This window comes from Rhinoderma darwinii, chromosome 6, assembly GCF_050947455.1.
Source record: "Rhinoderma darwinii isolate aRhiDar2 chromosome 6, aRhiDar2.hap1, whole genome shotgun sequence".
NCBI lineage: Eukaryota > Metazoa > Chordata > Amphibia > Anura > Rhinodermatidae > Rhinoderma > Rhinoderma darwinii.
In genome coordinates, this window is record NC_134692.1 from 62,720,282 (window position 1) to 62,733,741 (window position 13,460).

A 13,460-nucleotide genomic window follows, 5' to 3' on the forward strand; every position below is an offset into this window, starting at 1 on the left:
TTACAATCAGCAGCACAGGAAAAATGGATATGTGGGTGCATGCCTCGTAAGACTTGATCCGGAAGTCCCTTGCAAGACAAAAAACAAATGCCCAGGTCGCACTTCAAATAAATTATTCTCTAATAATCCACGCTAGGACTTCTGTTTTTTGTAAGCAGAGGATCAGAGATGTTATTCTTCTTTATTGTACTGTTTTATCATTGTATGTTCTTTTTCAATGTTGATAAAACTTTGGTTTTGTGTTAGCCAGTGAATTAATATTTTTTTATTGCTCTCAATAACAGAAGCAAAACAAAACTATTGTAGTTATAATACCTTGTCATGGGTAACTGACTGATGAAGAGACTTAAGTAGCCTTGATAGCTTGCTGTTTAACATTTTTGTTATTTCATATAGCGATTAAAATGTACCATCTCTGCAATACTTCTATTTTGTTTCTCTTAATGATACATTTTTTTCAGATGTTTGATGCAATGTATTTAATTCTATCTGTTACATGTTGATGTATATATTGGGTGTAGAAGCTGTACTTTAGGCCTTGCGAAAGAATATGATGACAAGCCATTGGTTAAGGAGTTTATTGTGCACCTGCTTTTGAATAAAGTCAGTGCATTACACTGACGGATGTAGTAAACTTTTTTCTTTGAACTTTTTTAGCTTCTTACCTACTAAATTAAAAACAAAACAATAAAATACATATTGCAAAACTGAAGCTGATGCTACAAAAGCTCTTTACGGTCATGCCCTATCTAATATTAGAGGACAATTGAACTCAGTTGTGTTATAGATTCTGTTCATTCTGGGGTCAGGATTCCATTCTGTGGCATCTGATGTGCAGAAAAACATAGTCTACTATTCGATTTTACACTGTAATAAAAAAAAAAAAAACAGAAACCTGACGGACTCATTATAAGTCCTTGTCTTGTAGCACGCTGCGTCATAGCTTTGAGGAAAGAAGGTGTTTTCCAAACAGGTGCTTTATTGCAGAGACATGTCATGCAGAAAAAACTGTGATATAGAATTCCATCAAATAAAAGAAATAGAGAGCCTTTATTCATATGGTCAGTAGGAAAGCTGTGTAGGCCTTGTAACCTTTCCCAAGCCTGGAGGATATCAAGGCACCATCAGCTGTTTCTCTCCCACTAACTGTCCCAGGATATTGGACTGGCTGTCGTTTTACATGCTTCAGGATAATGTAGGAGTTGAGAGGAAAGCGCATAAAATGTACCCCTTTCTCTAATGTGGCAACCCCACCCTGGCACAGGGACTCGTTCGGATTCGTTACAAAACAGATCACATATAAATGGACAGCAGAGAAACCTATCTAATAATGGCTTTATACCTAGGACTGTAACAAGGGGCATCAATTATGTCTATTTCACCATCCATGTAGAAATGGTTTCTTTACTGTAAGAGCAGTGAAACGATGGAACTCAATGCAAGAGGCAATTGTGATGGTTCTAGGGCCGGCCTTAGGACAGATGGCACCCCACCCCCATCATAAATAAAGACCCATAAAAAAGTAAAATGCCCTTTTTAGTGCCCCCACACAGTATAATGCCCCCTGTAGTGCCCCATGCACAGTATAATGTCCCCTTAGTGGACCCCACCCAGTATAATGTCCCCTTAGTGGCCCCCATTCAGATAAATTGCAGTACATATAAATACATGGACAGCTTGAGTCTGCCAGGGTAGAAGCTGTTCTTACAGCTTGGCTCTCTGTTTTGGCTCATAGACGGGGTCCTTCTAAGACGTCCATATGCCCTAATACAGTGGTTGTCTTCTTGAAAAAAAAATGCCTCAAGCCCCAACTATTGATGTCTCACAAACTTAATTGAACTTGAAATTACTGCAGTAAGAACACAACATATTATATAGATTTAGTATGAATCCCTCATTAGATGTAGTTGTGTCACGGCACAGGGTGTGGACCCACTGGGTCGTACCGCGTAGCGGGATAGCAGCTGGCCAACTAGGTACAAAACATTGTCTATAGTCCAGAAAGAGTACCTGAGACAATGTAGACAGTAGCAGTGGCACAACTTGACTTACACTGTAGATGGCACAGTAGATACGATAGCACGGGATACATGGTACAGGCAGCAGGAACGGGTAACACTGGGAACTGAAAAACACTGGGAGACCATTTGCAAGACAAACTTTAGGTATACAAACAATTCACAGGCAAGAAACAAGTGGGCAGAGCCCTTTTTATAGTCCAGCAGCATTCTGGGCGAATTACTGATAAAGGGCCAGTACGCGTCCAGCTGTCTATTAAGGCCATGCACGTGCCCTGTGGGAACCAGTGACAGAACTCGGAAGTGAGTACCAGCGTCTCTCTGGAGGGAGACGCCGCCAGGAACACAGACATCCATGGCCGGAGCCATCAGGTGGTAAGTCTGAAGAGACTGTCCGCAGCAATAGCCGTTACAAGTTGTATATAAAGTATTTTGGTGACTACTGGTAATGTTCTTGAACGTGAAAAATTACTGTCTCCTGATTTTTGTAACATTTACATACAAATATATTCGTAGCCCCTTTAATTTTATAAGATGCAGACTCTTAGGGCATGGCCAGACGGGGCGGAATTGCTCTGCAGCAGACATTTTCTCCATTGGTTTCCACACCTTTTTAGTTAGGTTCGTGCACACGTGGTGGAAAACTCCGCTGCGGACCATAGGCTGCGGTGCGGAATTTGGTGTCCGCAGCATACACTGGCTGTTGCGGACGTGTAGCGGACTCATTGCAGAATTTCTCCATTGACTTCAATGGAGATTCAAAATTCCGCAATGAAATCCACAGATGTTATATGTGTTGCGTTGCGTATTGGTTTTAAGAAAAGGATATTTCTTCATTCTGGCTGGACCTATGTGTTTCTAGGTCTATAGCCAGACTGAGATGAAATGTTTTAAAAGAGAGCAGGGTGTACTCTTCACCTGAATACGCAACGGCTAATCCGCATCAATTTCCTGCACATTTTAGTCAAAGCCGCAACAGAATCTGAAACGCAGATTATGTGCGGCATTGATGTGATCAGTGTCGGCAGAAATACGCCACGTCTGGCCATGCCCTTAGACTTTGTGTGGTGGATGTGCAAAAGATGGCAGCCACTGAAAAATAAGGAGACACCACTGAATGAAATTGTTTTTAGTTTTATTTTCTCTACAATTATTAAGAACAGTAGAACAAACAAAAATAGACAGTTCTTTGCTTCCCATCATAAATAACTAGTCTTTAATACAATTTTCTTTGAATAAATTTCAAATTTTAACTTTACACAAAATAAAATACATAGAATTTTATATAAATGAAACAAGGGGACACAAATGTACAAAATATGTCCATGTTGTCGGTTCCCTTTAGTAACTGAGGAAAATGATGGCGTTCTTTAAAGTTATTCCAAAACAGTCTTGGGTGCCAATATTAATAAGTGCTTGGGTCTGAGCTTGCTTTGGCGGGAGGGAAGAAAAGAATAAATCTGATTCTACCAGTAATATACCAGCACCAGAGATTATCTTCTTGACAATTAGCAGGAATTGTAGTTTTTCTTTCAATGTGAAAATAGACTACAATATATAAAATTCCGAGATCTTATAAGGCAGTTGTCAATTAGACATAACCCTATAATATTAGTCCACTTGATACATAGTCATAAATTCTGCACGAGTATGTATATTTCACCAGCGCGATACCTAATCCTGGTCTGTGTAGTGCCTATTTAGAGCCAAGATCCAACATTAAACGTGATGTAATAGAAAATACAATTAAGTTCAACAAGAAGATATACAAGCCCTGGTCACATAGAATAAATTCCATTAGACAACATATACACCATATATACATAGACTTCAAATGACTATAGATGCAATACATGAGGTACAACATAAGATCACAGGTTTACACATCTAGATACCGGCTAGTTTGCCAAGTTCAGACAATGCAGTTGTGTTGAGATTTCCACTTGCATTTGTCTTTTTAAGGCCTTATTCACACGAGCGTGTTTTTGGTCAGTGAGCTGTCATTTTAATAACGTAAAGCACCCTGACCCATGCATTTCAGCGGGGCTATTCCAAAATTTTTTTTCCACAGAGTATGTGTCCATTGCAAGAAACTCACAGCATGTCCTATTCTGGACAGTTTTTGTGGACCAGACTCTCTCATTAAAGTCTGAGGTTGTATGAAAAAACACAGCACACGGACAACATACATGTGCTGTCTGTTTTTCATGGGTTAGTTGCTAAAGAAAAAAAAAAATGCAGAAAAAAAAATAAACTTAAAACCAGGAAACGCTTGCAGAGGAGAAAACGGATTAGAAAAACAGATGACACACAGACACCACTCTAACGCAACACAGTTATTTATATGCATGAATTATTTTTTTTCCAGATGCAAATCGGATACGCTCGTGTAAATAACGCCCAAGGAGAATTGTTAACGGAGTTAAACTAAAAGGAGGTAAGCGACGGAGACCTTTATGTTGCGTCTCTAGTTGAGATCTCTCGCTAGGTTTTCATACACAAAAGGCACATGGAAACCGAGAAACAACTGCAGTGTTTGAACCGGAGTAAGTGACTACATCCCAGATCAATCTAGTGGAGAGCTCTGCCAGAATATGGTACATGCGTATGAAGATCATTGGCCAGACAGCAGTTTTTAAGTGGGTAGAGAAGAGGTGAGTATTGTGGGAATTACCAACCCCTCACCGCGAGCCGATGCGCGAGCATTTGCCGATCATTGGCCCCTGTAAGAAGGCCTAAAGAGAAGAGAATTGCAGTTTGAAATATATACGATCAAGAAAATGCCACAATATAAATAACATTGAGATACAAATTAGCTGATTTTAGAAAGTCATTTTGTACTAATTTTCTCAGCTGATGTTTTATTGTTTGTTTCAATGGATTTTATTAGAATTAACTTTGGTTAAATATTCATCACAGGGTGGGTAATTCTGATCACAGGGTGGGTAATATTGATCACAGGGTGGGTAATATTGATCACAGGGTGGGTAATTCTGATCACAGGGTGAACTTACATTCGATGAGTTTTTGTTAGATCACATATATTTCAATTGTATCCGGTAATAATAGCTGCAGGTAAATGAATTTTAGTAACTTTTCAGTTGCCAAAAAACTCTGCCATTGTAATTGAAATGAATCTGACATTTTTGGCCATCGGATAGTCTCCTCCCATTAACCCACTCGATCAATGTTATAAAGGTATTGTTTTACAGCAGTATGGCAAAGTGTAAACCCATAACAAACACAGCCATAAACAATCAGTGCTAAATTATTTTTTGGAGGTTATTTTATATTATTTGAAACAGCAACCACCCAGCGCTGAGGTACTACATATTTTGTCTGGTCAACTTAAATTAGCGTCAACTGATATAGCAGAATTGGACACGATGTATATTGGGTCAGTGATGTAGTATAGAACTGTAGATAAATCTATTGCATTTTTTTAAATCAGAGAATTAGCAGCCTGAAAGAATTACCTGACCACTGAGCTCTGCTACATGTGTTTGTTTTATATGGTTGGGTGTTAGGTCATGCTGTGTGTAAATGACAAGTGGCAATTACTAATTCAATAAAAAGAAATGGGGCAGAAGTCGTTACTGTACAAGCAGGACTATAAAAGGACTGATGCAATAAAACAATTGAACAAATATCAGTTGCAAGGCTAAAAATTAGCCCAAACCATGTAGGAATTGTTATCGTAACGGCATTATAAGTGACTGTACCTAGATTTAGAAGCCCTTTCATTTTATTAACCATTTTTGCATGTCTAATTCTTTGATAAACAGCGTGACAAATCAAACAAAAATGCCATAGAGCGTTCACAATGGGCACTGCTTGTTTGCCATTGTCAAATAGAAGAGCACTGAAGAGCCTGGGCCGCTTATTGAGTTCCCCGGGTGAAGCATGTGACAACAGGAGTGAACCAGCCAATTCATGAGCTATTTCACATTCTTTATTATGCTAGGAATTGTAGAGGACTATTTTGTTTTACCTCGTGTCTTATTAGAAGAATTCACATGTCCGAGCTAAAGTCATTTGTGGATTTTTGCATTCTGGTTTTTACGGGCAGTTCCGGTGAGCAAATACAGATATAAATCTACTTGGATCAAAATTCCTGAAATCAGAAATATTAGAACCGTGGATACAAGAAAATTAATATTTTCTCCAAGATTTATGGAGACATAAGTGGTTCACAAATGCAGAGACCGGACTTTATAAAGACGTTACACTGGTGACTAAAAGGAAATTAAAAAACAATTGTTGCCCATACACCGGGACGCTGTTGTGTTTATTCTGCGCACTGCCATCGTCCTCACTCCACGAATATGTTGTTGGTTCTAGAGCCATAAAACAGAGCAATTGTGACCATGTGGAATTCATAAGAACAAGTTTTCAGTGTATACATAAAGAAGAAGGTGGGTCGGCTGCACACACAATGGATGGTAAAACAAATACTAGAACAGGACATGGTGACCAGTTTTACAGATTACAAAAACGTGACAGAACGGATTGTCACAATGCACCATACAGAACGGCTGTACTTTTTTTTTTCTAGGCCTAAACACACAATTCATGTTAACCCTTAAGAATTTGGTGGTACAGATTACACAAAAAAACAAAAAACAAAACACACAATAGGTTTATAAATTACGGAGCCACGACTAGGAATCATTTTTACTATCTATGAACCAGATGGTCCTGTGTTATAAGAGGGTGTAAGAAATTAATTCACTAAAAAAAAAATGAGAACCAATAACAATAGATCTGTTACATTGGATCTAAAATGCTGGCCCGCTCGAGAACCTTCACATATCTATCTGTGCAACCACTGCTAGAAAGAAGAGTCAATTTAGAAATGGTATTACGTATTACCTGCGGTTTATACTGTGCGGTAATGCCGCTGATAGCCTGCAGGTGTCCTTATTGCTATTGACCACATCCGCTTCTGCACGTAACAAATTGTCATAGCAGAACCAAAAGAAATATATATTACAAAGAGGTATTACATTAAAATTATTTGGACTAAATGCACATTTCCGTTTTGTTCTACGCGGCAGTGTCTCTTTAAGTTACTCATTGATTATTGATTTACAACAGAAAGACATACATTTAGAAAACATTATAAGAGTCTCTCGTTTTGGAGGAGCCGTAACTTGTAGCTCGGAATAATTAAATAAAGGAGTGCTCTACATTTCCCTGCCTTAGAATCGGGTGATCAGTAGCGCCCATTGTCCCTTAAATTGTGCCCTACATGTCATTTTGGATACAGAAAATGTTAAAAAACAGGTCACCGCACCGCAAGAGAAGACGAAAACGTAATATAGGACAGGATTTAAAAGGTACGACCTTTTATCAAAATGATCATGTATATTACCTAGAGCTGGTCTCCACCTTCAAACAGTCTTAAGTTCAGGGGCATCTATATTGAAATATGCGTACGAACAATAGTAAAAGTGGCGCAATGTAAAGATTGTCAGAGCATGAAATAGTAAATAACAGCAACACGTAAAAATTGGACCATAGCTTAATAGATGGCAGTCCAGATGTTCTGCAGTGCAAGGGGCATTGTTCAAACGTGAGACATTGGCACTTGCTTGTGGTATAAAGCTGAACTTGGAAAACCAGTCCTTGCTGTTAGCGCTGCGCTGGCTTCACTGTATGCCAAGGCATTGATAGACTTGCTGCTTCTGCAACATCTACTAGTGAATCTCCTCCAAGACTCCAACGTTTTTCCAGACCAAATCCATACACCTGAGGTTATACCAACCAAAAGACACATAAAGTACTTTAACATGAAAACGGCATACTCGGGCCTGGATCTCTTTTTGTCCCCAGAACAAGAGCAGTTGTGGGATTTTTCCCAAAATTCCCTGTAGTGCTGTTCATAGATATAACAGGCAACCACTATGGTGGCAGGTACAGTGTACAGTACAGTGAATATGCCTATCCTGATCATCAGTTTTTCCAGTTTGTCTGTTTTGGTGCCACCCTGTTTTATGACACTCCTAATTCTAAAGAGTGACACGAAGCCAGCTAATAGAAACATTGTTCCTGTAAAGAGGTATACTACTAGAGGAGCCAACACAAAACCACGCAGATTGTCCAGGTTTTGATTACCCACATAGCAGATTCCAGCAACCGAGTCGCCATCCACTGAACTTAAAGCAAGCACAGCTATGGATTTGATGCTTGGTATGAGCCACGCAGCCATATGGAAGTATTGAGAATAGCTGGCAATGGCCTCATTGCCCCACTTCATGCCAGCAGCCAGAAACCATGTAAATGACAAGATCACCCACCAGATAGAACTAGCCATTCCAAAGAAGTAGATCAGAAGAAAAACAACTGTGCAGAGAGCTGGTCCCGTCGTCTCATAATGAATGTGGTCCCTGTTGCAGGCAACATTTTCATGACCTACTATAAGTCGGACAATGTAGCCAATGGATACAAAGAGATAACAAGCGGATAAGAAGATGATAGGCCGTTCTGGGTACCTAAACCTCTCCATGTCAATCAGAAATGTGGCCACAGTAGTAAAGGTTGAGATGAAACACAATATGGACCACAATCCTATCCAGAAAGTAGTAAATGTCTTCTCATCCTGAGTGAAGTAGGGCTGGAAACACGGCATGGCGCAGTTTGGCACCTGGCCCGTCTTGATTCTATTATACAGGGGATGGGATTCTTTTGTTATGGGGAAGAAAGGTTCTCGGCATTTGCATACCCCATCACAGTCACCGTTTGGTTGCCTCTGACTATGGAGAGGAGTCAAGTGTTTTGGTCCTCTAGGTGGATGAGTTGGTTTTACAAATAAGGGTGGATGTGTGGTGGTCTCAGTCCTGTTATAATCCATACAGAGGTTTTCTGGGTCTCCATTTTGTGGAAGCTTGTCACAATTCATTCTCTCCGGCCAACCAAAGCCATATTGTCTCATGAGTGGAGAGCACCCCGCTTTAGCCCGTTCACATACAGACCTGCAGGGTGGAAGAGGTTTCTTGTAGTCAGCCAAGCAAATAGGTGTATACATGCTACACAGGAAAAATTTCAAGTCAAGCGAGCATTGAATTTCCACCAAGGGCCAAAACTGATGCACTTCCAAGCCGGCTTCATCTTGAGTGTCATGGTTAAACTGGTTGGGCATGTAGGTGTAATTATATCCAATGCCCTTGCACATTGGTACAGTAATCTCTTGACAGACAATTGCTTTGGATGCTGCAGACACGGGCACAGGTACTTGCAGGATGAATACGAGGCCCAGTACAAGGACTCCAGGATTCAGTTTGGCCATGTCTTCAATGGGTGAATGCCAATTCTTTTTTAACCCCCTTTAAGAACAGCCTGAAGTATTTAGAAACATGTTCAGAGGGGATATTCTGTGAATCTTCAGGCGTGCCCACTGAACTTTGTATTGCTTTAGTCTAGTGTTTACTAAAGAAAAGAGGAGGATTATTAATATTGCTAATACCAGTAACACACATTTACACTAATATATATAGATCTATATACACACACATATCTATATAAATCTATATACACACACATATCTATATAAATCTATATACACACACACATCTATATAAATCTATATACACACACATATCTATATACACACACACACACACATCTATATAAATCTATATACACACACATATCTATATAAATCTATATACACACATCTATATACACACACACACACACACATCTATATAAATCTATATACACACACACACACACATATCTATATAAATCTATATACACACACACATCTATATAAATCTATATACACACACATCTATATAAATCTATATACACACACACACCTATATAAATCTATATACACACACACACACACACACACACACACACATCTATATAAATCTATATACACACACATATTCCTATATAAATCTATATACACACACATATTCCTATATAAATCTATACACACACACTATATATATATATATATACACACACACACACACACACACACACACACACATACATACCATATACACACACACACACACACACATAGACACACACACACACACACACACACACACACACACACACATACATGCTTATGAACATATGCATTGACAGTACAGAACGCTACATTTATGTCAGGAAGGAACATACAGGACTAGACTGATCATTTTCACACCAAAGACCTAGCATGTAATACTGTAGAAAAGTATTCTAGTCATAAAGAACTAATCTAACAATGCGTTATATTAAATATGGAAACACATGAGTGATATAAGATCACCCCTGCAGTAACACACCACTACTACTTCTATTTATTCTCCGCACAGCATGTAGAATATGTTATATAGTGAAGAATAATACATAATAATGCTATACTATCGCCACCACAAATAATGTGGATAATTATTATTATTATTATCTATTACTACAACTCGTGCATTCACCGATCACTATGTGCAGTGCAGTGGAATAGGTTATTATATAATGATTGATAATGGACTACTACTCCTAATAAGATTGATAACAGCAATAATAACCTCGTAGTAACTAGTCATTACATTTTCTGTACAGTTCAGTGAAATACAATATAAACATGGAGTTATAAATGAACATTGATGATATAAATATTTTCAGTAAATTATTATTATTAATATAATCATTTCAATATTGTCTACATAATATTATACCTTCATGTCATTGCTTGGAGGAGTTCGGCAGCTCAGAGCCATGTGCAGAACGTGGACAAAGCGTCGTGCAGGTTTCCCTCAGCAGCAGAAACAAGTGAACTTTGGACGTGTCCGAATAAAGAGAGAATAATGCAGAGCTCAGATTGTCACTGGTACTCAGCGCTACTCCCAGTGATCAGAATAATGCAGAGCTCAGATTGTCACCGGTACTCGGCGCTACTCCCAGTGATCAGAATAATGCAGAGCTCAGATTGTCACCGGTACTCGGCGCTACTCCCAGTGATCAGAATAATGCAGAGCTCAGATTGTCACCGGTACTCGGCGCTACTCCCAGTGATCAGAATAATGCAGAGCTCAGATTGTCACCGGTACTCGACGCTACTCCCAGTGATCAGAATAATGCAGAGCTCAGATTGTCACCGGTACTCGGCGCTACTCCCGGTGATCAGAATAATGCAGAGCTCAGATTGTCACCGGTACTCGGCGCTACTCCCGGTGATCAGAATAATGCAGAGCTCAGATTGTCACCGGTACTCGGCGCTACTCCCAGTGATCAGAATAATGCAGAGCTCAGATTGTCACCGGTACTCGGCGCTACTCCCAGTGATCAGAATAATGCAGAGCTCAGATTGTCACCGGTACTCGGCGCTACTCCCAGCTCTGCGCTCCCGATGATCAGAATAGTTCAGCGCTCTGGCTGTCACCGATGAGAAGCTGTGATCGGTGCTGCGCTATGACTGTCACTGATACTCGGCGCTATTCTCGCCCCATATAAGAAGTTCTGGGTGATGGAAGCGCCCGGTGTCTTGACACAAGTCAGTTAGTCCCGTCCTGACACGGCTGCTGGTCACCATCGCACTTTTCCGTAGTTGCAGTGAAGTTCACAGTCGGGTGCTGGAGCCCCATAGCCGCCTGAGGAGCAGACACTTGTGAATCACGTGCCCTGCCAGTAATAAGTCCATGCTGAGGACTGCGGTGACACCCGGATCCAGGGCTTGTTATAAACTCGTATCCCCCGGGGACCGCACCAACCACCGCCGCGCCGCTCACCCGCACTCCTCTTATCTGTCTACCTGTGCTCAAAAGGGATCTCCGCCAGACACACCCATTTGTCAGTGTGACCCCGCCCTCTGCTAACGGATTGGACGTTTACAATTCCTTGACCCTCCCTCTTTAGATAAGACGTCCCCGCCCTTGTCCTTAGCGCTTCCCAGTGTGTACTGCGCTGATGGTCGCGTCCAGACATTAGCGGTAACGGGCAGGACTGGTATTAGTTATCCATTGGTTTTGATTTTCTAATTAGGATTATGGAAATGACGCAGATATGAGAACTGCTGCGACGTCCAGAAGATGTTACAAGACCCTGAAGCTGTATTGATGTTTGTTTGGGGTCACAGGCACTGTGAAGGTCTGCACCTAAAACTGCAAATTGTGCTCCCGTCCCCCCTGTCACTGCAATACAGCCATATAAAATGTTAGCTATTGGAGTTTTCCAGTATTTTAAAATAAAGTTGTGTGACATTGAAGGCGCGGCCGTAAGAAAATTGCCCTAGACAGATCAGACGAATTGCGCCCCAAAAATCTCCCCGTAGAATTAATTCAAAACTCCCATACTTGCTAATAAAAGATTTATAGAGTAACTTCTGATATGTCATAGAGAATAATCAGAAGTTTTGACTGGTAGGAGTTCAGGGGCTGAGATTCCCACCAACACTGAAACGAGGAAACAGAAGCGCTCAGCTGTGATCGCCGCTCCTTGTTAGGCTAAAGATGGCTCACATAGAACGTCTATGATCCCGTCTTCCGGCTAAAGTCTGAGGCCTCATGCACACAAACGTATTTTTTTCCTTCCGTAAATACGGGTCCTTGGTCACACGTATTCGACCCGTATTGCACCAGTATTTACGTGTCACCAGTATTCCACCCGTATTTACGGGCACGTATTCACTGCAAAATTGCACTGCAGTAATCGGCAGTAATCGGCAGCCCCTTCTCTCTATCAGTGCAGGATAGAGAGAAGGGGGAGCCCTTTCCGCAGTAAAAGTAAAAGAAATTCATACTTAGCCGGCCATTGTCTTGGTGACGCATCCCCCTCTATCGACATCCAGCCCGACCTCCCTGGATGACGCGGCAGTCCATGAGACCGCTGCATTATGTGATTGGCTGCAGCGGTCACATGGGCTGAAACGTCATCCCTGGAGGCCGGACTGGAGGAAGAAGCAGGGAGTTCTGGGTAAGTATGAACGTCTTTTTTTTTTTACAGGTTGATCTATATTGTGATCGATAGTTTCTGTCCAGGATGCTGAAAGAGTTACTGCCGATCGCTTAACTCTTTTTGCACCCTGGACAGTGACTATTTACTGTAATTCCCTGTAGCAACGCTCCCGTAATTACGTGTGCACACACATAGTCACCCGTAATTACAGGAGCCCCATCGACTTCTACGGGCCTGCCCGTGCCGTAATTACGGCCTGAAATATGACATGTTCTATATTTTTCAACGGCACGGGCACCTTCCCGTAAGCATACGGGGAGGCACCCGTGGCCAATAGAAGTCCATGGGCCCGTAAAAACGTGCCGTAATTACGGCCCGTAATTATGGCCGTTTTTATGTTCGTGTGCATGGGGCCTTATTCACACGAACGTGTTATACGTCTGTGTGACGGCCGTTAAAACAACGGCCGTCCCATGGACCTATATAATTCAATGTGGCCGTTCCCACGGCTGCTGTTTCAACGGACATGTCCTATTTTTTCCACGCATC

The 13,460-nt window shown here is 41.1% G+C and overlaps 1 protein-coding gene across 1 annotated transcript; it reads right to left on the reverse strand.

The window, feature by feature from the left end:
* Nucleotides 1–3,210: 3,210 nt before the first annotated feature.
* FZD5 (frizzled class receptor 5) lies at nucleotides 3,211–11,753 on the reverse strand. The gene is made up of 2 exons (XM_075829884.1): nucleotides 10,697–11,753; nucleotides 3,211–9,446 (listed from the first exon to the last, which is right to left on the reverse strand). The coding sequence occupies exon 2, from the start codon at nucleotides 9,304–9,306 to the stop codon at nucleotides 7,588–7,590; it is 1,719 nt and encodes a 572-aa protein (XP_075685999.1). The 5' UTR covers nucleotides 9,307–9,446; nucleotides 10,697–11,753; the 3' UTR covers nucleotides 3,211–7,587.
* Nucleotides 11,754–13,460: the final 1,707 nt, after the last annotated feature.